A 25052-nucleotide genomic window follows, 5' to 3' on the forward strand; every position below is an offset into this window, starting at 1 on the left:
GACATTTTAGCAAAATATATATTTTTTCGTAAAATATGCATTTCCTTCCATTTTCGGGTTTTGTCGGGACTCCTGATGACGTTTTGAGACATCTCCTACAACTACAGCACCAGAATTGTGCTGCTGAAGCAAGTCAGTTTTTTTGAATTTTTTTACGACATTTTAGCAAAATATATATTTTTCGTAAAATATGCATTTCCTTCCATTTTGGGGTTTTGTCGGGACTCCTGATGACGTTTTGAGACATCTCCTACAACTACAGCACCAGAATTGTGCTGCTGAAGCAAGTCAGTTTTTTTGAATTTTTTTACGACATTTGAGCAAAATATATCTTTTTCGTAAAATATGCATTTCCTTCCATTTTGGGGTTTTGTCGGGACTCCTGATGACGTTTTGAGACATCTCCTACAACTACAGCACCAGAATTGTGCTGCTGAAGCAAGTCCGTTTTTTTTAAATTTTTTGTAACGGTCCCCCCTTACGACATTTCAGCAAAAAATGTTTTCCGGAAAATATGCATTTTCTTCCATTTCCTTCCATTTTGGGGTTTTGTCGGGACTCCTGATGACGTTTTGAGACATCTCCTACAACTACAGCACCAGAATTGTGCTGCTGAAGCAAGGCCGTTTTTTTGAATTTTTTTACGACATTTTAGCAAAATATATTTTTTTCGTAAAATATGCATTTCCTTCCATTTTCGGGTTTTGTCGGGACTCCTGATGACGTTTTGAGACATCTCCTACAACTACAGCACCAGAATTGTGCTGCTGAAGCTAGTCCGTTTTTTTGAATTTTTTTACGACATTTTAGCAAAATATATTTTTTCCCTAAAATATGCATTTCCTTCCATTTTGGGGTTTTGTCGGAACTCCTGATGACGTTTTGAGACATCTCCTACAACTACAGCACCAGAATTGTGCTGCTGAAGCAAGTCCGTTTTTTTGAATTTTTTGTAACGGTCCCCCCTTACGACATTTCAGCAAAAAATGTTTTCCTGAAAATATGCATTTTCTTCCATTTTCTTCCATTTTGGGGTTTTGTCGGGACTCCTGATGACGTTTTGAGACATCTCCTACAACTACAGCACCAGAATTGTGCTGCTGAAGCAAGTCCTGTTTTTTAATTTTTTTTACGACATTTTAGCAAAATATATATTTTTTCGTGAAATATGCATTTTCTTCCAATTGTGGGTTTTGTCGGGACTCCTGATGACGTTTTGAGACATCTCCTACAACTACAGCACCAGAATTGTGCTGCTGAAGCAAGTCGGTTTTTTTGAATTTTTTACGACATTTTAGCAAAATATTTTTTTTTCGTAAAATATGCATTTTCTTCCAATTTTGGGTTTTGTCGGGACTCCTGATGACGTTTTGAGACATCTCCTACAACTACAGCACCAGAATTGTGCTGCTGAAGCAAGTCCGTTTTTTAAATTTTTTTACGACATTTTAGCAACATTTTTTTTTTTGTAAAATATGCATTTTCTTACATTTTTGGGTTTTGTCGGGACTCCTGATGACGTTTTGAGGCATCTCCTACAACTACAGCACCAGAATTGTGCTGCTGAAGCAAGTCCGTTTTTTTGAATATTTTTACGACATTTTAGCAAAATATTTTTTTTCGTAAAATATGCATTTCCTTCCATTTTGGGGTTTTGTCGGGACTCCTGATGACGTTTTGAGACATCTCCTACAACTACAGCACCAGAATTGTGCTGCTGAAGCAAGTCCGTTTTTTTTAAATTTTTTGTAACGGTCCCCCCTTACGACATTTCAGCAAAAAATGTTTCCGGAAAATATGCATTTTCTTCCATTTTCTTCCATTTTCTTCCATTTTGGGGTTTTGTCGGGACTCCTGATGACGTTTTGAGACATCTCCTACAACTACAGCACCAGAATTGTGCTGCTGAAGCAAGTCAGTTTCTTTGAATTTTTTGTAATGGTCCCCCCTTACGACATTTCAGCAAAAAATGTTTTCCGGAAAATATGCATTTTCTTCCATTTTCTTCCATTTTGGGGTTTTGTCAGGACTCCTGATGACGTTTTGAGACATCTCCTACAACTACAGCACCAGAATTGTGCTGCTGAAGCAAGTCAGTTTTTTTGAATTTTTTTACGACATTTGAGCAAAATATATCTTTTTCGTAAAATATGCATTTCCTTCCATTTTGGGGTTTAGTCGGGACTCCTGATGACGTTTTGAGACATCTCCTACAACTACAGCACCAGAATTGTGCTGCTGAAGCAAGTCCGTTTTTTTGAATTTTTTTACGACATTTTAGCAAAATATATTTTTTTCGTAAAATATGCATTTCCTTCCATTTTCGGGTTTTGTCGGGACTCCTGATGACGTTTTGAGACATCTCCTACAACTACAGCACCAGAATTGTGCTGCTGAAGCAAGTCCGTTTTTTTGAATTTTTTTACGACATTTTAGCAAAATATATTTTTTTCGTAAAATATGCATTTCCTTCCATTTTTGGGTTTTGTCGGGACTCCTGATGACGTTTTGAGACATCTCCTACAACTACAGCACCAGAATTGTGCTGCTGAAGCAAGTCAGTTTTTTTGAATTTTTTTACGACATTTTAGCAAAATATATTTTTTTCGTAAAATATGCATTTCCTTCCATTTTGGAGTTTTGTCGGGACTCCTGATGACGTTTTGAGACATCTCCTACAACTACAGCACCAGAATTGTGCTGCTGAAGCAAGTCCGTTTTTTAAATTTTTTTTACGACATTTTAGCAAAGTATTTTTTTTTCGTAAAATATGCATTTTCTTCCAATTTTGGGTTTTGTCGGGACTCCTGATGACGTTTTGAGACATCTCCTACAACTACAGCACCAGAATTGGGCTGCTGAAGCAAGTCCGTGTTTTTGAATTTTTTTACGACATTTTAGCAAAATATATATTTTTTCGTAAAATATGCATTTCCTTCCATTTTCGGGTTTTGTCGGGACTCCTGATGACGTTTTGAGACATCTCCTACAACTACAGCACCAGAATTGTGCTGCTGAAGCAAGTCAGTTTTTTTGAATTTTTTTACGACATTTTAGCAAAATATATATTTTTCGTAAAATATGCATTTCCTTCCATTTTGGGGTTTTGTCGGGACTCCTGATGACGTTTTGAGACATCTCCTACAACTACAGCACCAGAATTGTGCTGCTGAAGCAAGTCAGTTTTTTTGAATTTTTTTACGACATTTGAGCAAAATATATCTTTTTCGTAAAATATGCATTTCCTTCCATTTTGGGGTTTTGTCGGGACTCCTGATGACGTTTTGAGACATCTCCTACAACTACAGCACCAGAATTGTGCTGCTGAAGCAAGTCCGTTTTTTTTAAATTTTTTGTAACGGTCCCCCCTTACGACATTTCAGCAAAAAATGTTTCCGGAAAATATGCATTTTCTTCCATTTTCTTCCATTTTCTTCCATTTTGGGGTTTTGTCGGGACTCCTGATGACGTTTTGAGACATCTCCTACAACTACAGCACCAGAATTGTGCTGCTGAAGCAAGTCAGTTTCTTTGAATTTTTTGTAATGGTCCCCCCTTACGACATTTCAGCAAAAAATGTTTTCCGGAAAATATGCATTTTCTTCCATTTTCTTCCATTTTGGGGTTTTGTCAGGACTCCTGATGACGTTTTGAGACATCTCCTACAACTACAGCACCAGAATTGTGCTGCTGAAGCAAGTCAGTTTTTTTGAATTTTTTTACGACATTTGAGCAAAATATATCTTTTTCGTAAAATATGCATTTCCTTCCATTTTGGGGTTTAGTCGGGACTCCTGATGACGTTTTGAGACATCTCCTACAACTACAGCACCAGAATTGTGCTGCTGAAGCAAGTCCGTTTTTTTGAATTTTTTTACGACATTTTAGCAAAATATATTTTTTTCGTAAAATATGCATTTCCTTCCATTTTCGGGTTTTGTCGGGACTCCTGATGACGTTTTGAGACATCTCCTACAACTACAGCACCAGAATTGTGCTGCTGAAGCAGGTCCGTTTTTTTGAATTTTTTTACGACATTTTAGCAAAATATATTTTTTTCGTAAAATATGCATTTCCTTCCATTTTTGGGTTTTGTCGGGACTCCTGATGACGTTTTGAGACATCTCCTACAACTACAGCACCAGAATTGTGCTGCTGAAGCAAGTCAGTTTTTTTGAATTTTTTTACGACATTTTAGCAAAATATATTTTTTTCGTAAAATATGCATTTCCTTCCATTTTGGAGTTTTGTCGGGACTCCTGATGACGTTTTGAGACATCTCCTACAACTACAGCACCAGAATTGTGCTGCTGAAGCAAGTCCGTTTTTTAAATTTTTTTTACGACATTTTAGCAAAGTATTTTTTTTTCGTAAAATATGCATTTTCTTCCAATTTTGGGTTTTGTCGGGACTCCTGATGACGTTTTGAGACATCTCCTACAACTACAGCACCAGAATTGGGCTGCTGAAGCAAGTCCGTGTTTTTGAATTTTTTTACGACATTTTAGCAAAATATATATTTTTTCGTAAAATATGCATTTCCTTCCATTTTCGGGTTTTGTCGGGACTCCTGATGACGTTTTGAGACATCTCCTACAACTACAGCACCAGAATTGTGCTGCTGAAGCAAGTCAGTTTTTTTGAATTTTTTTACGACATTTTAGCAAAATATATATTTTTCGTAAAATATGCATTTCCTTCCATTTTGGGGTTTTGTCGGGACTCCTGATGACGTTTTGAGACATCTCCTACAACTACAGCACCAGAATTGTGCTGCTGAAGCAAGTCAGTTTTTTTGAATTTTTTTACGACATTTTAGCAAAATATATTTTTTTCGTAAAATATGCATTTCCTTCCATTTTTGGGTTTTGTCGGGACTCCTGATGACGTTTTGAGACATCTCCTACAACAACAGCACCAGAATTGTGCTGCTGAAGCAAGGCCGTTTTTTTGAATTTTTTTACGACATTTTAGCAAAATATATATTTTTCGTAAAATATGCATTTCCTTCCATTTTGGGGTTTAGTCGGGACTCCTGATGACGTTTTGAGACATCTCCTACAACTACAGCACCAGAATTGTGCTGCTGAAGCAAGTCCGTTTTTTTGAATTTTTTTACGACATTTTAGCAAAATTTTTTTTTTCCGTAAAATATGCATTTCCTTCCATTTTTGGGTTTTGTCGGGACTCCTGATGACGTTTTGAGACATCTCCTACAACTACAGCACCAGAATTGTGCTGCTGAAGCAAGTCCGTTTTTTTGAATTTTTTTACGACATTTTAGCAAAATATATTTTTTTCGTAAAATATGCATTTCCTTCCATTCTTGGGTTTTTTCGGGACTCCTGATGACGTTTTGAGACATCTCCTACAACTACAGCACCAGAATTGTGCTGCTGAAGCAAGTCCGTTTTTTTTATTTTTTTACGACATTTTAGCAAAATATATTTTTTTGCAAAATATGCATTTTCTTCCATTTTTGGGTTTTGTCGGGACTCCTGATGACGTTTTGAGACATCTCCTACAACTACAGCACCAGAATTGTGCTGCTGAAGCAAGTCCATTTTTTTGAATTTTTTCTAACGGTCCCCCCTTACGACATTTCAGCAAAAAATGTTTTCCGGAAAATATGCATTTTCTTCCATTTTCTTCCATTTTGGGGTTTTGTCGGGACTCCTGATGACGTTTTGAGACATCTCCTACAACTACAGCACCAGAATTGTGCTGCTGAAGCAAGTCCGTGTTTTTGAATTTTTTTACGACATTTTAGCAAAATATATTTTTTTTCGTAAAATATGCATTTCCTTCCATTTTCGGGTTTTGTCGGGACTCCTGATGACGTTTTGAGACATCTCCTACAACTACAGCACCAGAATTGTGCTGCTGAAGCAAGTCAGTTTTTTTGAATTTTTTTACGACATTTTAGCAAAATATATTTTTTTCGTAAAATATGCATTTCCTTCCATTTTGGAGTTTTGTCGGGACTCCTGATGACGTTTTGAGACATCTCCTACAACTACAGCACCAGAATTGTGCTGCTGAAGCAAGTCCGTTTTTTAAATTTTTTTACGACATTTTAGCAACATTTTTTTTTTTTGTAAAATATGCATTTTCTTACATTTTTGGGTTTTGTCGGGACTCCTGATGACGTTTTGAGGCATCTCCTACAACTACAGCACCAGAATTGTGCTGCTGAAGCAAGTCCGTTTTTTTTAATTTTTTGTAACGGTCCCCCCTTACGACATTTTAGCAAAAAATGTTTTCCGGAAAATATGCATTTTCTTCCATTTTCTTCCATTTTGGGGTTTTGTCGGGACTCCTGATGACGTTTTGAGACATCTCCTACAACTACAGCACCAGAATTGTGCTGCTGAAGCAAGTCCGTTTTTTTGAATTTTTTTAGGACATTTTAGCAAAATATTTTTTTTTCGTAAAATATGCATTTCCTTCCATTTTCGGGTTTTGTCGGGACTCCTGATGACGTTTTGAGACATCTCCTACAACTACAGCACCAGAATTGTGCTGCTGAAGCAAGTCCTTTTTTTTTAAATTTTTTGTACGACATTTTAGCAAAATATATATTTTTTTGTAAAATATGCATTTCCTTCCATTTTGGGGTTTTGTCGGGACTCCTGATGACGTTTTGAGACATCTCCTACAACTACAGCACCAGAATTGTGCTGCTGAAGGAAGTCCGTTTTTTTAAATTTTTTTACGACATTTTAGCAAAATATATATTTTTTTGTAAAATATGCATTTCCTTCCATTTTGGGGTTTAGTCGGGACTCCTGATGACATTTTGAGACATCTCCTACAACTACAGCACCAGAATTGTGCTGCTGAAGCAAGTCCGTTTTTTTGAATTTTTTTACGACATTTGAGCAAAATATATCTTTTTCGTAAAATATGCATTTCCTTCCATTTTGGGGTTTTGTCGGGACTCCTGATGACGTTTTGAGACATCTCCTACAACTACAGCACCAGAATTGTGCTGCTGAAGCATGTCCGTTTTTTTTAAATTTTTTGTAACGGTCCCCCCTTACGACATTTCAGCAAAAAATGTTTTCCGGAAAATATGCATTTTCTTCCATTTTCTTCCATTTTGGGGTTTTGTCGGTACTCCTGATGACGTTGCGAGACATCTCCTACAACTACAGCACCAGAATTGTGCTGCTGAAGCAAGGCCGTTTTTTTGAATTTTTTTACGACATTTTAGCAAAATATATTTTTTTCGTAAAATATGCATTTCCTTCCATTTTCGGGTTTTGTCGGGACTCCTGATGACGTTTTGAGACATCTCCTACAACTACAGCACCAGAATTGTGCTGCTGAAGCTAGTCCGTTTTTTTGAATTTTTTTACGACATTTTAGCAAAATATATTTTTTCCCTAAAATATGCATTTCCTTCCATTTTGGGGTTTTGTCGGAACTCCTGATGACGTTTTGAGACATCTCCTACAACTACAGCACCAGAATTGTGCTGCTGAAGCAAGTCCGTTTTTTTGAATTTTTTGTAACGGTCCCCCCTTACGACATTTCAGCAAAAAATGTTTTCCGGAAAATATGCATTTTCTTCCATTTTCTTCCATTTTGGGGTTTTGTCGGGACTCCTGATGACGTTTTGAGACATCTCCTACAACTACAGCACCAGAATTGTGCTGCTGAAGCAAGTCCTGTTTTTTAATTTTTTTTACGACATTTTAGCAAAATATATATTTTTTCGTAAAATATGCATTTTCTTCCAATTGTGGGTTTTGTAAGGACTCCTGATGACGTTTTGAGACATCTCCTACAACTACAGCACCAGAATTGTGCTGCTGAAGCAAGTCGGTTTTTTTGAATTTTTTACGACATTTTAGCAAAATATTATTTTTTCGTAAAATATGCATTTTCTTCCAATTTTGGGTTTTGTCGGGACTCCTGATGACGTTTTGAGACATCTCCTACAACTACAGCACCAGAATTGTGCTGCTGAAGCAAGTCCGTTTTTTAAATTTTTTTACGACATTTTAGCAACATTTTTTTTTTTTGTAAAATATGCATTTTCTTACATTTTTGGGTTTTGTCGGGACTCCTGATGACGTTTTGAGGCATCTCCTACAACTACAGCACCAGAATTGTGCTGCTGAAGCAAGTCCGTTTTTTTGAATTTTTTTACGACATTTTAGCAAAATATTTTTTTTCGTAAAATATGCATTTCCTTCCATTTTGGGGTTTTGTCGGGACTCCTGATGACGTTTTGAGACATCTCCTACAACTACAGCACCAGAATTGTGCTGCTGAAGCAAGTCCGTTTTTTTTAAATTTTTTGTAACGGTCCCCCCTTACGACATTTCAGCAAAAAATGTTTCCGGAAAATATGCATTTTCTTCCATTTTCTTCCATTTTCTTCCATTTTGGGGTTTTGTCGGGACTCCTGATGACGTTTTGAGACATCTCCTACAACTACAGCACCAGAATTGTGCTGCTGAAGCAAGTCAGTTTTTTTGAATTTTTTTACGACATTTGAGCAAAATATATCTTTTTCGTAAAATATGCATTTCCTTCCATTTTGGGGTTTTGTCGGGACTCCTGATGACCTTTTGAGACATCTCCTACAACTACAGCACGAGAATTGTGCTGGTGAAGCAAGTCTGTTTTTTGAATTTTTTTTGGTGAAAATAAGTTTTCCCAAAAAAAGCATTTTCTGCCATTTTTAGGTTTTGTCGGGACTCCTGATGACGTTTTAAGACATCTCCTACAACTACAGCACCAGAATTGTGCTGCTGAAGCAAGTCCGTTTTTTTTAAATTTTTTGTAACGGTCCCCCCTTACGACATTTCAGCAAAAAATGTTTCCGGAAAATATGCATTTTCTTCCATTTTGGGGTTTAGTCGGGACTCCTGATGACGTTTTGAGACATCTCCTACAACTACAGCACCAGAATTGTGCTGCTGAAGCAAGTCCGTTTTTTTGAATTTTTTACGACATTTTAGCAAAATATATTTTTTTCGTAAAATATGCATTTCCTTCCATTTTCGGGTTTTGTCGGGACTCCTGATGACGTTTTGAGACATCTCCTACAACTACAGCACCAGAATTGTGCTGCTGAAGCAAGTCCGTTTTTTTGAATTTTTTACGACATTTTAGCAAAATATATTTTTTTCGTAAAATATGCATTTCCTTCCATTTTCGGGTTTTGTCGGGACTCCTGATGACGTTTTGAGACATCTCCTACAACTACAGCACCAGAATTGTGCTGCTGAAGCAAGGCCGTTTTTTTGAATTTTGTGTAAGGGTCCCCCCGATATTATCGGACATCTCTAGGAATAACCCATCATTAAGTTATCATAACCATACTTGCCAACCCTCCCGTTTTTAGCGGGAGAATCCCGGTATTCAGCGCCTCTCCCGACAACCTCCCGGCAGAGATTTTCTCCCGACAAACTCCCGGTATTCAGCCGGAGCTGGAGGCCACGCCCCCTCCAGCTCAATGCGGACCTGAGTGGGGACAGCCTGTTCTCACGTCCGCTTTCCCACAATATAAACAGCTTGCCTGCCCAATGACGTCATAACATCTAGGGCTTTTAGAGAGTAGAGTGCACAACTGCGGCTGCGCACACAACAAGGAGACGAAGCAGAAGAACGAGGAAATTACAGACATGGCGACGCCGTCGACGAGCAAGAAGAAGAAATACGCTTGCAAGTTCCAAAACGAATGGAAACAAGAATTTCAGTTCATCCAGGACAGTTCGAAGGGGAAGGTGTATGTTGCCTGTAAATTTTGTAAAACAGACTTCTCCATTGAACACGGTGGCCGAAATGATATACTCGTCATGAACGGAGAAGTTAAACAGGGACAATGCTGCCATATAGTGGATAGCCACCAGAACACTGAAATTCAAGTATTTATTTTATTTATAATGCACAATAAAATACATATATATATATATAGCTAGAATTCACTGAAAGTCAAGTATTTCATATATATATATATATATATATATATATATATATATATATATATATATATATATATATATATATATATATATATATATATATATATATATATATATATATATATATATATACACTACCGTTCAAAAGTTTGGGGTCACCCAAATAATTTTGTGGAATAGCCTTCATTCCTAAGAACAAGAATAGACTGTCGAGTTTCAGATGAAAGTTCTCTTTTTCTGGCCATTTTGAGCGTTTAATTGACCCCACAAATGTGATGCTCCAGAAACTCAATCTGCTCAAAGGAAGGTCAGTTTTGTAGCTTCTGTAACGAGCTAAACTGTTTTCAGATGTGTGAACATGATTGCACAAGGGTTTTCTAATCATCAATTAGCCTTCTGAGCCAATGAGCAAACACATTGTACCATTAGAACACTGGAGTGATAGTTGCTGGAAATGGGCTTCTATACACCTATGTAGATATTGCACCAAAAACCAGACATTTGCAGCTAGAATAGTCATTTACCACATTAGCAATGTATAGAGTGTATTTCTTTAAAGTTAAGACTAGTTTAAAGTTATCTTCATTGAAAAGTACAGTGCTTTTCCTTCTAAAAAAAGGACATTTCAATGTGACCCCAAACTTTTGAACGGTAGTGTATATATATATATATATATATATATATATATATATATATATATATATATATATATATATATATATATATATATATATATATATATATATATATATATATAAACATATATATATATATATATATATATATATATATATATATATATATATAAATATATATATATATATGAAATATATATGAAATACTCGAGTTGGTGAATTCTAGCTGTAAATAACCACGCCCCCAACCACGCCCCCCGCCCCCAACCACACACCCCCGACCAACCACCTCCCGATATTGGAGGTCTCAAGGTTGGCAAGTATGATAATAACTCAACTTTTGGGTTAAATAATTCAACGCAAAAGTTGGGTTGAAAAAATTAACCCAAAATGTTGAGTTAAAATAACTCAAATAAGGGGTTCGTCCTTTTCTGAACCAGTTTTTTTTTTTCCAACCCGGCATTTTTTAGTGTGCACAGGAAAGACTCGTACCTCTGGGAGAAAATGTCTCGGTAGGGACTGCCGTGCTGCATGGCGATGCCGTAGCCGCGGTCCGGCGCGTTGCTGCCCACCGTGTAGAAGGAGCAGTCCTCGTCGTTGTTGGCCACGTACTCCAGCACGGCCGCATCCCACACCAAGCCGAATCGGCCGTACTTCACCTGGAATTAAACACAGAGGAGACATTGGACGATCTTTTGCGACTGAATGATTGAATCAGTCGGAAAAGGGCAGAATATATTCAGCAGACGTCCCAGTCGGCCTCTAAAGACTAATTCATCGCGGGCCGATATTTCATAAGCGGGGTGTAGCACTGCAGCAAGGTTATTCTTCTTTTCCAAGATAGCAAATTAAAATTGGGAAAGCAACTTCGCCGCTTATCGTTCCCGCTCGACTCCATGCTTGCAGTGTTATTGGCTCGCTGGCTGCTGATATCCCCTCTGTGGGCTTATTCTGTACATTGACTACCTTTTGTTGCCTGTGTGGGCACATGTTTGGTTTCTCCCGGTAAGGCGTCAAATAACGATCACTATCTGTAGTTTATTATCTTGTTTTATTTATTTTATTTTTATTTTTTTAATACACTGTAGCACTTTGAGATTGTTTACTCAATATAAAGTGCTTTTTACAAATAAAATCTATTATTATTATTATTAAAACTCCACTGTGTAGACGGGGGGGGGAAGCAAGATGGTGTTCATGTATTCTCTCATGTATTGTAATCAACAGAAGGATGTTGTTCTGGCCCAAGGACTTCAAAGCGGAGAGAACCAAGGATCTGCCCAATTTCCAGACGAACTCTTTTTGAAGTATTTTACGAACTCTTTTTGAACTATTTTATGGAAGTCTTTTTGAACTATTTTACGACCTCTTCTATTGAACTGTTTGGTAACCAAAGGCAACGCTGTTTACGACCCACTTCCCTCTGGAAGCAGCTGTGGTCATGTTGGGGGAGAAATTCAAATAAAGAAGGAGTGCAATCTTTGGGCAGAGCGTGCTGGAGATTGTAGAAGGATACAATGTCCGGGCGACTCTCCTCAATATATTGAGTCCAAATTGAATTCTGTCTCAGTTTAATTATTTGCCTCTTGTCTTGTTTAATAGATGTCATCAGTGTTTGAACCTGACACCTCATCTCCCCGCCCTTCCGTCATCGTCATGACATTGTAGGTTTTATGAGCAGAGGAGCATGTTCGGCAGCGCACAATCACGGAGTACTTACAAGCATACACAGTGTGTAGACTGAAAAGGGAGAACGGACGCATTTTGGCTTAAAAACTAACGATAAATGTAAAGTTATAACACTGAAACGCCCTCAGGAAGAGGTGCTTTAAGACATGGCTAGCTAGCTAGCGACTAACGTCCAGCCGTGTTTTAGCTACTTCTAAATCACTAATCCTCGCCTCCATGGCGACAAATGAAGTAAGTTTCTTACAAGTATCATCCTTGCAGGACGAGGAATAGCTAAACATGCTTCACTACACACCGTAGCTCACTGGCGTCAAAATGTAAACAAACGCCATTGGTGGATCTACACCTAAAATCCACTGTAATGATACCAAGTACAGGAGCGTACCTAGTCGATATTACTATGATCTTTTGCGACTGAATGATTGAATCAGTCGGAAAAGGGCAGAATATATTCAGCAGACGTCCCAGTCGGCCTCTAAAGACTAATTCATCGCGGCCCGATATTTCATAAGCGGGGTGTAGCACTGCAGCAAGGTTATTCTTCTTTTCCAAGATAGCAAATTAAAATTGGGAAAGCAACTTCGCCGCTTATCGTTCCCGCTCGACTCCATGCTTGCAGTGTTATTGGCTCGCTGGCTGCTGATATCCCCTCTGTGGGCTTATTCTGTACATTGACTACCTTTTGTAGCCTGTGTGGGCACATGTTTGGTTTCTCCCGGTAAGGCGTCAAATAAAGATCACTATCTGCGCCATAAAAACAGACGGATAGGTGTTGGCGGCGACGTGGTCTAATGTTTATGCAGAGGAATGAAAAGTAAAGAAGAAACAACTCAGCGGTGACACCCTGATAGCGTTCCTCCAAACACCTTTATTTTCACTCGGAGTGTCATAAAGTTTAATGGTGCTTTATGAAATTTTCAAACCCTCTCTTGTCGTCGCCGAGCGTACGCCTTTCAAGTCGGCCGGCCTGCGCGCGCACGCCGACTGATATGCGAGAGAACCGACAAGAAGCTCTGATTGGGTAATTTCACAGTCTGTAGTCCTGTGAAGTGTGCATGTGTGTGTTTAGTGGTTTAGTGGCGCCATAATTCACTACGGAGCTTCCAATGGAATCCATTCCACTAATCTACTCTTCGCAACCTTAAAGTGTCTGGGAAAAAAAGAGTTTAAGAATGATTTCACGCCTTTTCATTGTTTTTCAATTAGGAAAAAAAAAATTAAAAAATGACTACGTGCTATATAGACGGAATACTTTTGCAGGGGAAAGTTTGAAATGAGCTCGGATGAAAGGAATCACATGACTCAGCATGCATGGATGAACCAAGGATACCATAAACCAGGGGTGTCCAAACTTTTTCCACTGAGGGCCGCACACGGAAAAATGAAAGCATGCGGGGGCCATTTTGATATTTTTCATTTTCAAACCATAACAAAATATATGTTTTTTGTTACCTTTAGGGCTGCCGGGGACCATAAAGGATCTAAGAAGTCATTAAAATGTTAAAAACAAGTCAAATTATTATTTTACATTTTTTATTTAACGCTTACAGTAAATCTCTACAGTATATCAACTTCAGGTTGATATAAAGTTAAAAAAAACCAAAAAGGTTTTAAGCCTTTTCTGTCAAAGACAACTTTTTTTTTGTAATAAAACTGAAATATTTCCACCACTGCCCAAAACCTTCAGAAAGCAATGTTTGATGAGAAGTAATTAGAGCCTTAAAAAGTTCAATAATGCAGGACACCATTGATTTTAATTCATTATTATTTTTGAGTAATCACAGTGAAAAGATAAATAAAATCCCGATAAATATATTTGGGATCCAAAAGGTTCCCCACTCATAAAGTGATACATTTATATTAGTTTTTTTTTTTTACTTCCAACAGTTAAGTTACGAGATCAACTTCAGATATATCTGTCGATTTTACGTTTGAACTATTATTTTGTTTGTTTTATGCTCTTTTGTCAAAGAAAACGTTGATGTTTTTGTATGGCAACCACACAATATATGCAATATTTTACACATAAAACATTTTTTAAAGTGAAATATTTGAATTATTTGGAGCCTTGAATAGGTCAATAATTCATTATAACATTGATTTTTTTTTTTTTTTTTTTGCGCAATGGCAAAAAAACAAAAATAAAGATAGACAAAAGAAAAAAATACAGCCTGCATGGCAGCTTTGTGTCAACATTGCAACTTTTTCTAGTTAGATTTCACCTCATTCCACTTTTTTTTTAATGTTTATTATTTTTATTTTTGCAATAGCATTTCCAGAATGTGTGGCGGGACGGTAAACAATTAGCTGCGTGCCGCAAATGGCCCCCGGGCCGCACTTTGGACACCCCTGCCATAAACAATGATTTTTGGAATATTTTTGAGAAGCAAAACAGTAAGAAAACGTGCAAATGAAGGGAAGAATGGCATTAATTATTTGACATGTCTTTACTATCAATCGATCAATCAATCAAAGTTTATTTATATAAGATAAAAAAATAATTTCAAAATCAAATTACAGAATGTTATTTATGTAGTTTGCTCGTTTTCCTCGACTGGTACACTAACATCATGTGGTTTATTTATTCGCTTTACATATGTAGCATCATCTACAAAAATACAAAGAATTGCTATTGCGACATCTAGTGGACACATTTAGAACAGCAGTTTCTGTCATTCAAAAATTTCGGCTCATTTTTATACTAAGCAAACTCATCCCGTGGGCCGGATAAAACCTTCCACTGAGGAGCTTTTGAGGGACGGAGTGGATTATTTAGAGCAGGGGTGACAAACTCATTTTAGATGGGGGGCCACATGGAGAACAATCTACTCCCAAGTGGGTCGGACTGGTAAAATCACGGCACAACAACTTAAAAATAAAGGCAACTTCAGATTGTTTTCTTTGTTTAGAAATAGAACAAGCACATTCTGAAAATGTACAAAACATAATGTTGCTGTTTTGTTTTTTTACACTTACATGTTGCTGTTAATAGTATGCCATCTTTATTGGTCGTTATTTATACTTTCTGAATAAATTATGTGATAATGTTCATCAGTCATTTCATTGGTGTTAATTTTCAATATATCAAGATAAAAAAATAATATCAAAATCTAATTACAGGATGTTATTTATGTAGTTTGTTCGTTTTCCTCGACTGGTGCACTAACACAATGTTTTTTTTTTAACATATATAGCAACATCTACAAAGATACTGTATTTTTCGGAGTATAAGTCGCTTCGGAGAATAAGTCGCACCGGCTGAAAATGCATAATAAAGAAGGAAAAAAACATATATAAGTCGCATTTTTTGGGGAAATGTATTTGATAAAACCCAACACCAAGAATAGACATTTGAAAGGCAATTTAAAATAAATAAAGAATAGTGAACAACAGGCTGAATAAGTGTACGTTATATGAGGCATAAATAACCAACTGAGAACGTGCCTGGTATGTTAACGTAACATATTATGGTAAGAGTCATTCAAATAACTATAACATATAGAACATGCTATACGTTTACCAAACAATCTGTCACTCCTAATCGCTAAATCCCATGAAATCTTATACGTCTAGTCTCTTACGTGAATGAGCTAAATAATATTATTTGATATTTTACGGTAATGTGTTAATAATCTTACACATAAGTCGCTCCTGAGTATAAGTCGCACCCCCGGCCAAACTATGAAAAAAACTGTGACTTATAATCCGAAAAATACGGTACAAAAATTGCTATTGCGACATCCAGTGGACACATTTAGAACAGCAGTTTCTGTCATTCCAAAAATTTTGGCTCATTTTTATACTTAGCAAACTCATCCCGCTGGCCGGCTAAAACCCTGCTGTAAACCCCTGCTATAAAAAACCTTAAAGACACAGAAAACTGGTATTCTATAGTCATAATCCGCAAAAGGACTGGACTCAAAGTTGTGTTGACCCCACCTTAATCAAAAGATTCCGAAAAAAACATTGTAATTATGAACACTAAAGTCCATTGTGCTCTCATTAAGTGTCCTGGGTATAAACTCTTAACATTTTTAAACCATGCCTGGAGTACACAGTAACATTTTTAATCAAATGGATGCCGACATTTCTATTTGTATCATGCTAATGTTTGCACTTCAGAGGCTTTAGGTAGCATTTTGGGAGCTTTCAGCCCTTTTATTGCCAGGTTTTCCTCACGCAAACTGCATGAAGGTGATCAGTTCAGCTTTTAGCACTGTGGCAGTGAAGCAGGCACACTTTTGATGCGCGCGAGTTACATGGAGGTAAACTTTCCGACTTCAAATCCAATAAGTGAACCACAACAACATGGCTCCCAGCAGCCCGACAAAACACCTCCACCCATGCATCCTAATCATTGCATCAGACCTTGTTTTTTTGGGTTTTTTTTTGCCTCTTTCAAAATGACAACCTGGCACATAATCACTGAATTAAAGTCTTCTTCATCTTCCTCACATTTCCATCACAAGCGTCACTGTTTTAAATGTTGATCTTCTCTGCCCGGGAGGAGACTTAAATTAGCACGGTTAGTTCCTTCCTTGTTGTTTACGTACAAGGTGTCTTGTTTATCAGTTTTAAACGTTTATCGGGCGGAACTTATTTAATGAAGCAATAACATCAGAGGACCACGAGCCTGAGATATTTTTCCCCAGCTGCAGCTCTTGATTGCGGACATTGAGCAGCAAAATAATTTGAAAAGCCTTCCTTCCCCTTAGTATTACATTAACATTAAAAACATCAAATAATAACAAAAAAAAAAGTATTTATTTGAGATATTTTTTTAAATATTAAGTAGTGGGCCTGGTGTTATCTGAAGTTAAGTAAATTAATGCCAATTAGGGTTGTACGGTATACCGGTATTAGTATAGTACCGCAATACTAATTAATCATATTCAGTACTATACCGCGTCTGAAAAGTACCCGTCCCTCATGTTAGAATAATTGTTTCTAAATTATCACAAAAACTTTGTATTACATTGTGTTCCTGACAAGAAGACAAAAGGCTGTCTTTTGAAACCTAACAAGAGTAAGGCTCGTTTTTTTTTTAGATATGTGCATACTAGCTGTAGCTATTTGGCTGTTCTAGTTTTTATTTTTATGTATTTCTTTATTATCTTGTTTTATTTATTTTATTTTTATTTTTTTTATTTTTATTTTTTTAATACACTGTAGCACTTTGAGATTGTTTACTCAATATAAAGTGCTTTTTACAAATAAAATCTATTATTATTATTATTAAAACTCCACTGTGTAGACGGGGGGGGGTGAGCAAGATGGTGTTCCTGTGTTCCCTCATGTATTGTAATCAACAGAAGGATGTTGTTCTGGCCCAAGGACTTCAAAGCGGAGAGAACCATGGATCTGCCCAATTTCCAGACGAACTCTTTTTGAAGTATTTTACGAACTCTTTTTGAACTATTTTATGGAAGTCTTTTTGAACTATTTTACGACCTCTTCTATTGAACTGTTTGGTAACCAAAGGCAACGCTGTTTACGACCCACTTCCCTCTGGAAGCAGCTGTGGTCATGTGGGGGGAGAAAGTCAAATAAAGAAGGAGGAGTGCAATCTTTGGGCAGAGCGTGCTGGAGATTGTAGAAGGATACATTGTCCGGGCGACTCTCCTCAATATATTGAGTCCAAATTTAATTCTGTCTCAGTTTAATTATTTGCCTCTTGTCTTGTTTAATAGATGTCATCAGTGTTTGAACCTGACACCTCATCTCCCCGCCCTTCCGTCATCGTCATGACATTGTAGGTTTTATGAGCAGAGGAGCATGTTCGGCAGCGCACAATCACAGAGTACTTACAAGCAGAGACAGTGTGTAGACTGAATAGGGAGAACGGACGCATTTTGGCTTAAAAACTAACGATAAATGTAAAGTTATAACACTGAAACGCCCTCAGGAAGAGGTGCTTTAAGACATGGCTAGCTAGCTAGCGAGTAACGTCCAGCCGTGTTTTAGCTACTTCTAAATCACTAATCCTCACCGACAAATGAAGTAAGCTTCTTACAAGTATCATCCTTGCAGGACGAGGAATAGCTAAACATGCTTCACTACACACCGTAGCTCACTGGCGTCAAAATGTAAACAAACGCCATTGGTGGATCTACACCTAAAATCCACTGTAATGATACCAAGTACAGGAGCGTACCTAGTCGATACTACTATGATTACATCAATATTTTTTAGTATCACAAAATCTTTTTTCGTTTTTTTATTTAATTTATATTTTATGTTCATAAACTCAGGAAATATGTCCCTGGACACATGAGGACTTTGAATATGACCAATGTATGATCCTGTAACGACTTGGTATCAAATTTATACCTACATTTGTGGTATCATCCAAAACTAATGTAAAGTATCAAACAACAGAAGAATAAGTGATTATTACATTTTAACAGAAGTGTAGATAGAACATGTTAAAAGACAAAGTAAGCCGATATTAACACTAAATGAACAAGTATATTAATAATTCATTTTCTACCACTTGTCCTTAATAATTTTGACAAAATAATAGAATGATATATGACATAATATGTTACTGCATATGTCAGCAGCTAAATTAGGAGCCTTTGTTTGCTTACTTACTAATAAAAGACAATTTGTCTAGTATGTTCACTATTTTATTTAAGGACAAACTTGCAAGAAGAAACATATGTTTATTGTAACTCTAAGATTTAAAAAAAAAAAAAAAAGCCAATAATGCCATTTTTCGTGGTCCCCTTTACATTTTTGGTACAGGTACCAGTACCAAAATATTGGTATCGGGACAACACTGATGCCAATAAATACAAATACAGCTGAAATTCGATTAAATTATTACACAATCTAAATTTTAACGGTGTAAACAATTATACATTTTTTCTCTGTTTTTATTTGGATTAGTGTACCTCTCAATTTTGTAAAACTTAAATGTACAATTTTATCGTCTGTAGCTATGCAAAAGGGTTTGCGTAATACAGACGTAATAAATTAGGCCGACGGTAAATATTTTAATTCTATTTCCCAATCATGATATTGCATGTTGATGACACATTCTAGCCTTGTCCTACAATTTAAGGATTGACAAACAAACACATCTTCAATGCAATGTAACGTCCTTCCTAGTGAGTGTCACTAATCTTTACCTCAATGGAGGCAAATAAAGTAGGTTTCTTACAAATACCATTATCACTGGAGGACTGGAGTACGAGGAATAGCTGAATATGCTACACTACACAACGTTAGAGGATACAAGAAGCCATGCCAACCGCTAAGTTAGAGGCTCTATCACGCCAGGTTTTAGAGCTTGGTCCTACAGGGGAGGGACAGAAGGTTGGTGTCAGAGGAAAGAAGGGTGTACAGGTCTGTAAAGTAGGAGGGGGTTATATTATGGAGGGCTTTGAAAGTGATGAGGTGGACTTTGAAGTGTATTCGCTGAGGATTGGGAAGCCAGTGGTAATGGTGATGAGTTTTGTGTATTGGGAGTTTATTGCGTCTTTTGCCATTAAGAATATTATTGCAATAGTCGATTCCAGATGTGATGAAGGTGTGATTGAGGGTTTCAGCAGCAGACCAATTCTGTCAATAATTAAAGAATGTGCTCCAGGTTATTTATTTATTGGTACAAAATGCGGCTGCAAGGCTTTTGACAAAAACAAGAAAGTTTGATCATATTACGCCTATGCTGGCTCACCTGCACTGGCTTCCTGTGCACTTAAGATGCGACTTTAAGGTTTTACTACTTACATATAAAGTACTGCACGGTTTAGCTCCAGCCTATCTCGCCGATTGTATTGTACCATATGTCCCGGCAAGAAATCTGCGTTCAAAGAACTCCGGCTTATTAGTGATTCCCAGAGCCAAAAAAAAGTCTGCGGGCTATAGAGCGTTTTCTATTCGGGCTCCAGTACTCTGGAATGCCCTCCCGGTAACAGTTAGAGATGCTACCTCAGTAGAAGCATTTAAGTCCCATCTTAAAACTCATTTGTATAATCTAGCCTTTAAATAGACCCCCCCTTTTTAGACCAGTTGATCTGCCGTTTCTTTTCTTCTCTCCTCTTCTCCCCTGTCCCTTGCGAGGGGGAGTTGCATAGGTCCGGTGGCCATGGATGAAGTGCTGGCTGTCCAGAGCCGGGACCCCGGGTGGACCACTAGCCTGTGCATCGGTTGGGGACATCTCTGCGCTGCTGACCCGTCTCCGCTCGGGATGGTTTCCTGTTGGCCCCGCTGTGGACTGGACTCCCGCTGATGTGTTGGATCCACTGTGGACTGGACTTTCACAATGTTATGTCAGACCCACTCGACATCCGTTGCTTTCGGTCTCCCCTAGAGGGGGGGGGGGGGGGGGGGGGGGTTACCCATATATGCGGTCCTCTCCAAGGTTTCTCATAGTCATTGACCGACGTCCCACTGGGGTGAGTTTTTCCTTGCCCGTATGTGGGCTCTGTACCGAGGATGTCGTTGTGGCTTGTACAGCCCTTTGAGACACTTGTGATTTAGGGCTATATAAATAAACATTGATTGATTGATTGATAAAAAAAATCTGCTATTCAAATGAGAGGTTAGAGTCAAAGAAAAAGCCAAGGTTACGGATGGTTCGGGATGGAGTAAGGGCAGTGTAGACAACCATGACATTACGTTCTTTACAAGTGTATGTCAACTTTTGCTCGCGACTGTATATACTGTCTAACTCTAGGTTAAAAAAAAAAAAAAAAGTTGTACTTCTTTGGCTTTCCTTCTTAGATGTCTACATTTTTATTCTTTAACAAGTGCTCTACAAAGGGTTAACTCATGCCTCCAAAGGTTGGTTGCTTGTCATCTTGCATCATTCCTCGTTTGACTTTGATTCACGGGCATCAAGAGAAATCAAGAGTAAAGTAGGCATGCATGCGACTCTTCGCCGAAGTAAAGAGAAAAGAGCAATTGCCCAGAGACAAAACTCACATCTTGATATCTTCACATCTTGGTCCACGAGAGCCAAACAACTGTGACCTCGCTCCCGAATAATTGCAGCGGCTACCGATTTCTACTTATTTATTCTAAAAAGACACGGTATGTCAAAAAAACAACTGGCAGCAACTGTTTTCTGATCCAAACCAAACAGTGCAAGATCAGACATTTGATTAGATTTTTTAAAATCTTTTTCATTTTGTTTGCCCTTTGAGTATATCCTTCACCTCATGGCCCCTTTTTGGTTGATTTTCCCCAGTGCTGCGTTTGTTTTAATTCTCATTTCATACGACCTACGGTTTCATTTCTGTTAAAATGTTGCACCAGTGTGCCTTCGCTGGCTTCCGGCAAGCGTGCAAAAATTTGCATAAACATTAGATTAGGCGCAAGCAAAATCCATCAAGGGAAAGCACATAGATAGTGTGACATTTCCGATGCAGACCCTTATGTATGTATGTGTGCGTGTGCGGATAATAACATCATCTGACACCAGCTGCGCAGTCCCCATTGTGATTTGCTTTTTGCTATTATTACACTTGTAAAATTGTGTGCTGCTTTGAATTTTAAAGATGAGATCACTGGGTAAAACCAAGACCCCCAAGACGAGTCAATGTGTCATGACTATCCTCGGCAGATCAGACTTTGTATATTGCTTTCCTATTTAGTTAGTTTCAGTGCTCTTTCCCTGCCTCGTCAGTCGGTATGGAGCACTGATTAAGTACACTTGCCTCTGATTAGTGATCAGAACACTCACCTACCGCTGATCACTAATCAGAGAACTTCAAATGCCAGCCTCGCTTCCCAGTCGGGGCTTGGTCACTGTAACTGCATGTTTTGCTTATACGTTCGTACAAGTGTTTGGGCTTCCTGTGCACTTCCCTGCTGCACTAATCTTTCCTTTGTGAGTATTAAACCTAATTTTACCTGCACAGCGTCCTCTGTCTCGGCATTTTGCCGTCATTACTGCCGCTGCCATGCGTAAAAGTAACCCAATGACGTAACCTTGCGGGGGGCCACCTTCAATCGGAGGGCTTTCAGGGCGATGGAAGCTGAAAGCCAGCGCTACTCGCAGGAGGAACTTGAGACGATGATGTGGGGACCAGATGGCGGTCTGGTACCAAAATACTCAGTGCCTTCCAGTGCCGCCTATCCTGCACGTCCTGAGGCTAGGTGGCAGTCTGGTCCCAAAAGACTTAGTGCCTTAATGAGGCTCGACAGTATAAAGACCAACGCAGGCGACGATCCAGCGCCGGAACGTAGTTCTCTGTCTGACAGTAAGCTTCGCGTTTCTGGCACCTCTCCTGTGTTTGCTCTCCGTATTCCTCTGCTCCTTGTGCTCATTTGTTCCTGTTGTTTCCCTGTTCCCGCAGTATCCTCCGTCGCCTTGGATCCCCCCCCCCTCTGGACTCTGACTGCCTGCCTCGATCCTCGACTCCCCTCGCTTTGGACACGGACCTCAGGACGCCTCTCTCCAGCCCCACGGACCTTCTTCTGCCCAGCCCCTTTGGACATGTTTGCCTCTCCAACCAACACGCACTTACAACAACCTCCTGGTAATATTTCCTTATTAATTCCTGCACATAGTCTTGCATGCACACACATAGTAGCATACACACTCCTAATTACTCATCAAGCGCAATAAAACCCTGTTGAGCGATACTTCCTGTGTTGTGCCATCGTACATAACAGAAATGTCCCCAAATAGACTTTCCACTTTCTCATGCAGTCCAACAACATTAATTATGTAAGTTGTTATGTTTATGTTTTTCAAATACAGAATAAGCAGCCTCTTCCTAGATGTCGGCTGCTTCCAATTAATACCCTGTCCTCTTTGAGGTAAACCTCAATTAGTCAATCAGAACATTGATTCTCAAACTGTGGTAAGTGTACCAATGGTGGTATGCCAAATAATCACCTAATTAAAGTACAGTGTTTTTATTTCCTTTATTCAAACACAGGGTTACTGTTCAAACTGTGTGTAATGTTACCATGGACAAAAATATTAAAATATAAATGTTAAATAATACCTCTGCCTTGTTTTTAATGAATATTTAGGCCTACCACGCTACTGTATTTCAATGTTGGTCATTATGGTGGTCCTTGGATAACCAAGTGTTATCTGAGGTGGTACTTGTTGAAACACGTTTAATGAACCACCAAATGTTTTTTTACAGACTTGATCAAATTACAACCTGTACCACTTTGGGGGGGTACTTTAGAGCAGGGGTGTCAAACTCATTTTAGATCGGGGGCCACATGGAGAAAAATCTGTGGACAACTTCAGATTGGTTTTTTTGTTTAAAAATAGAACAAGCACATTCTGAAAATGTACAAATCATAATGTTTTTTTACACTTACATGTTGTGGTTAATAGTATTTTACCTTTATTTGTCGTTATTTATACTTTCTAAATAAATTATGTGATGACGTTCATCAGTCAACTCATTGGTGTTCATTTTCAATCTATCAAGATAAAAAAATGATATAAAAAACAAAATTACAGGATGTTATTTATGTAGTTTTCTCATTTTCCTCGACTGGTGCACTAACATCACGTGGTTTATTATATTTTTTTACATATGTAGCATCATCTACAAAGATACAAAGAATTGCTATTGCGACATCTAGTGGACACATTTAGAACAGCAGTTTCTTTCATTCAAAAATGTTCATTTGTGTACTTAGCAAAATCATCCCGCGGGCCGGATAAAACCTGTTTGCGGGCCTAATCCGGCCCGCGGGCCTTGCGTTTGACACCCCTGCTTTAGAAGGTCTACTGTAATAATATTTACATTAGGGCTGCAACTAACGATTAATTTGATAATCGATTAATCTGTTGATTATTGCTTCGATTATTCGATTAATAATCGGATAAAAGAGACAAACTACATTTCTAACCTTTCCAGTATTTTATTGAAAAAAAAAAACAGCATACTGGCACCATACTTATTTTGACTTATTTTTCTCAGCTGTTTGTACATGTTGCAGTTTTTAAATAAAGGTTTATTAAAAAAATAAATAAATAAATTAAAATAAAAAATAAAAAAAAATAAATTGCACATGCGTATAGCATAGATCCAACGAATCAATTACTAAATTAATCGCCAACTATTTTTAGAATCGATTTTAATCGATTTGATCGATTAGTTGTTGCAGCCCTAATTTACATTATAGACAGGTAGATCCTTCCCCATGGGTATCAATGATAACAATTCAATAACTGTGCAAATATTGTAAAAAGATAGTAGATTATAGGAAGTAAAGAGACACTCTGAGCTATATTCACATGCAGGTGGCAATCCATCCCTCTCCAGGTGTCGCGTCTGACTGTTTACCTGAGTTGCCATCATCCTGTGTCCCCTATTCCCCTTGAGATGTAATCTCACAACTTCTTCACTCACTTTCCCTCTTTGTTGTTTAATTACCCTCAGCTGTCATTAGTCTTTGTTTCTAAAAGGAAGCTGGGGGGATAAAAAAATCAACAAGAAAATCATCCATTGCCACGCAATATGCAAATATTTGCCCGTTATGCTGATGAGAGACACGATAGTGGAAGTGAGGCGCAGATGTGGCAGAGACAGATCATCCACCATGGATCAGTGAGCCAAAACTAAGATCTAACAGGAGAAATTATTAATATTCTGCCTTCTTTCCTTTTGTTCCAGCTATATTTTATTCCTATGTTTGCTTGCCTCTGAAAGAATGCATCATTAAAGTTTGATTTTTAATACTTTGACAAATAAAGCGAGTGTGTGTGGGGGTGTGAAGGTCTTGGCTGTCTGTCTTATTTTGGATAGATTTGCCTAGCAACAAAATAACTCAAATAACTAACCAATCCGCTCATCTCATC

At 38.0% G+C, this 25052-nt stretch overlaps 1 protein-coding gene across 2 annotated transcripts in view; it reads right to left on the bottom strand.

The window, feature by feature from the left end:
• grid2 (glutamate receptor, ionotropic, delta 2) overlaps positions 1 to 25052 on the bottom strand; it is a 1088972-nt gene that overhangs the window by 108031 nt on the left and 955889 nt on the right. For both annotated transcript variants that reach the window (XM_062025903.1, XM_062025902.1), the window contains one exon: positions 11069 to 11235. In XM_062025903.1, the coding sequence (XP_061881887.1) occupies positions 11069 to 11235 (167 nt within the window). The remainder of the gene's footprint in view (positions 1 to 11068; positions 11236 to 25052) is intronic.

The sequence above is a fragment of the Entelurus aequoreus genome, linkage group LG17 (genome assembly GCF_033978785.1).
Source record: "Entelurus aequoreus isolate RoL-2023_Sb linkage group LG17, RoL_Eaeq_v1.1, whole genome shotgun sequence".
NCBI classification, from domain to species: Eukaryota; Metazoa; Chordata; class Actinopteri; order Syngnathiformes; family Syngnathidae; genus Entelurus; species Entelurus aequoreus.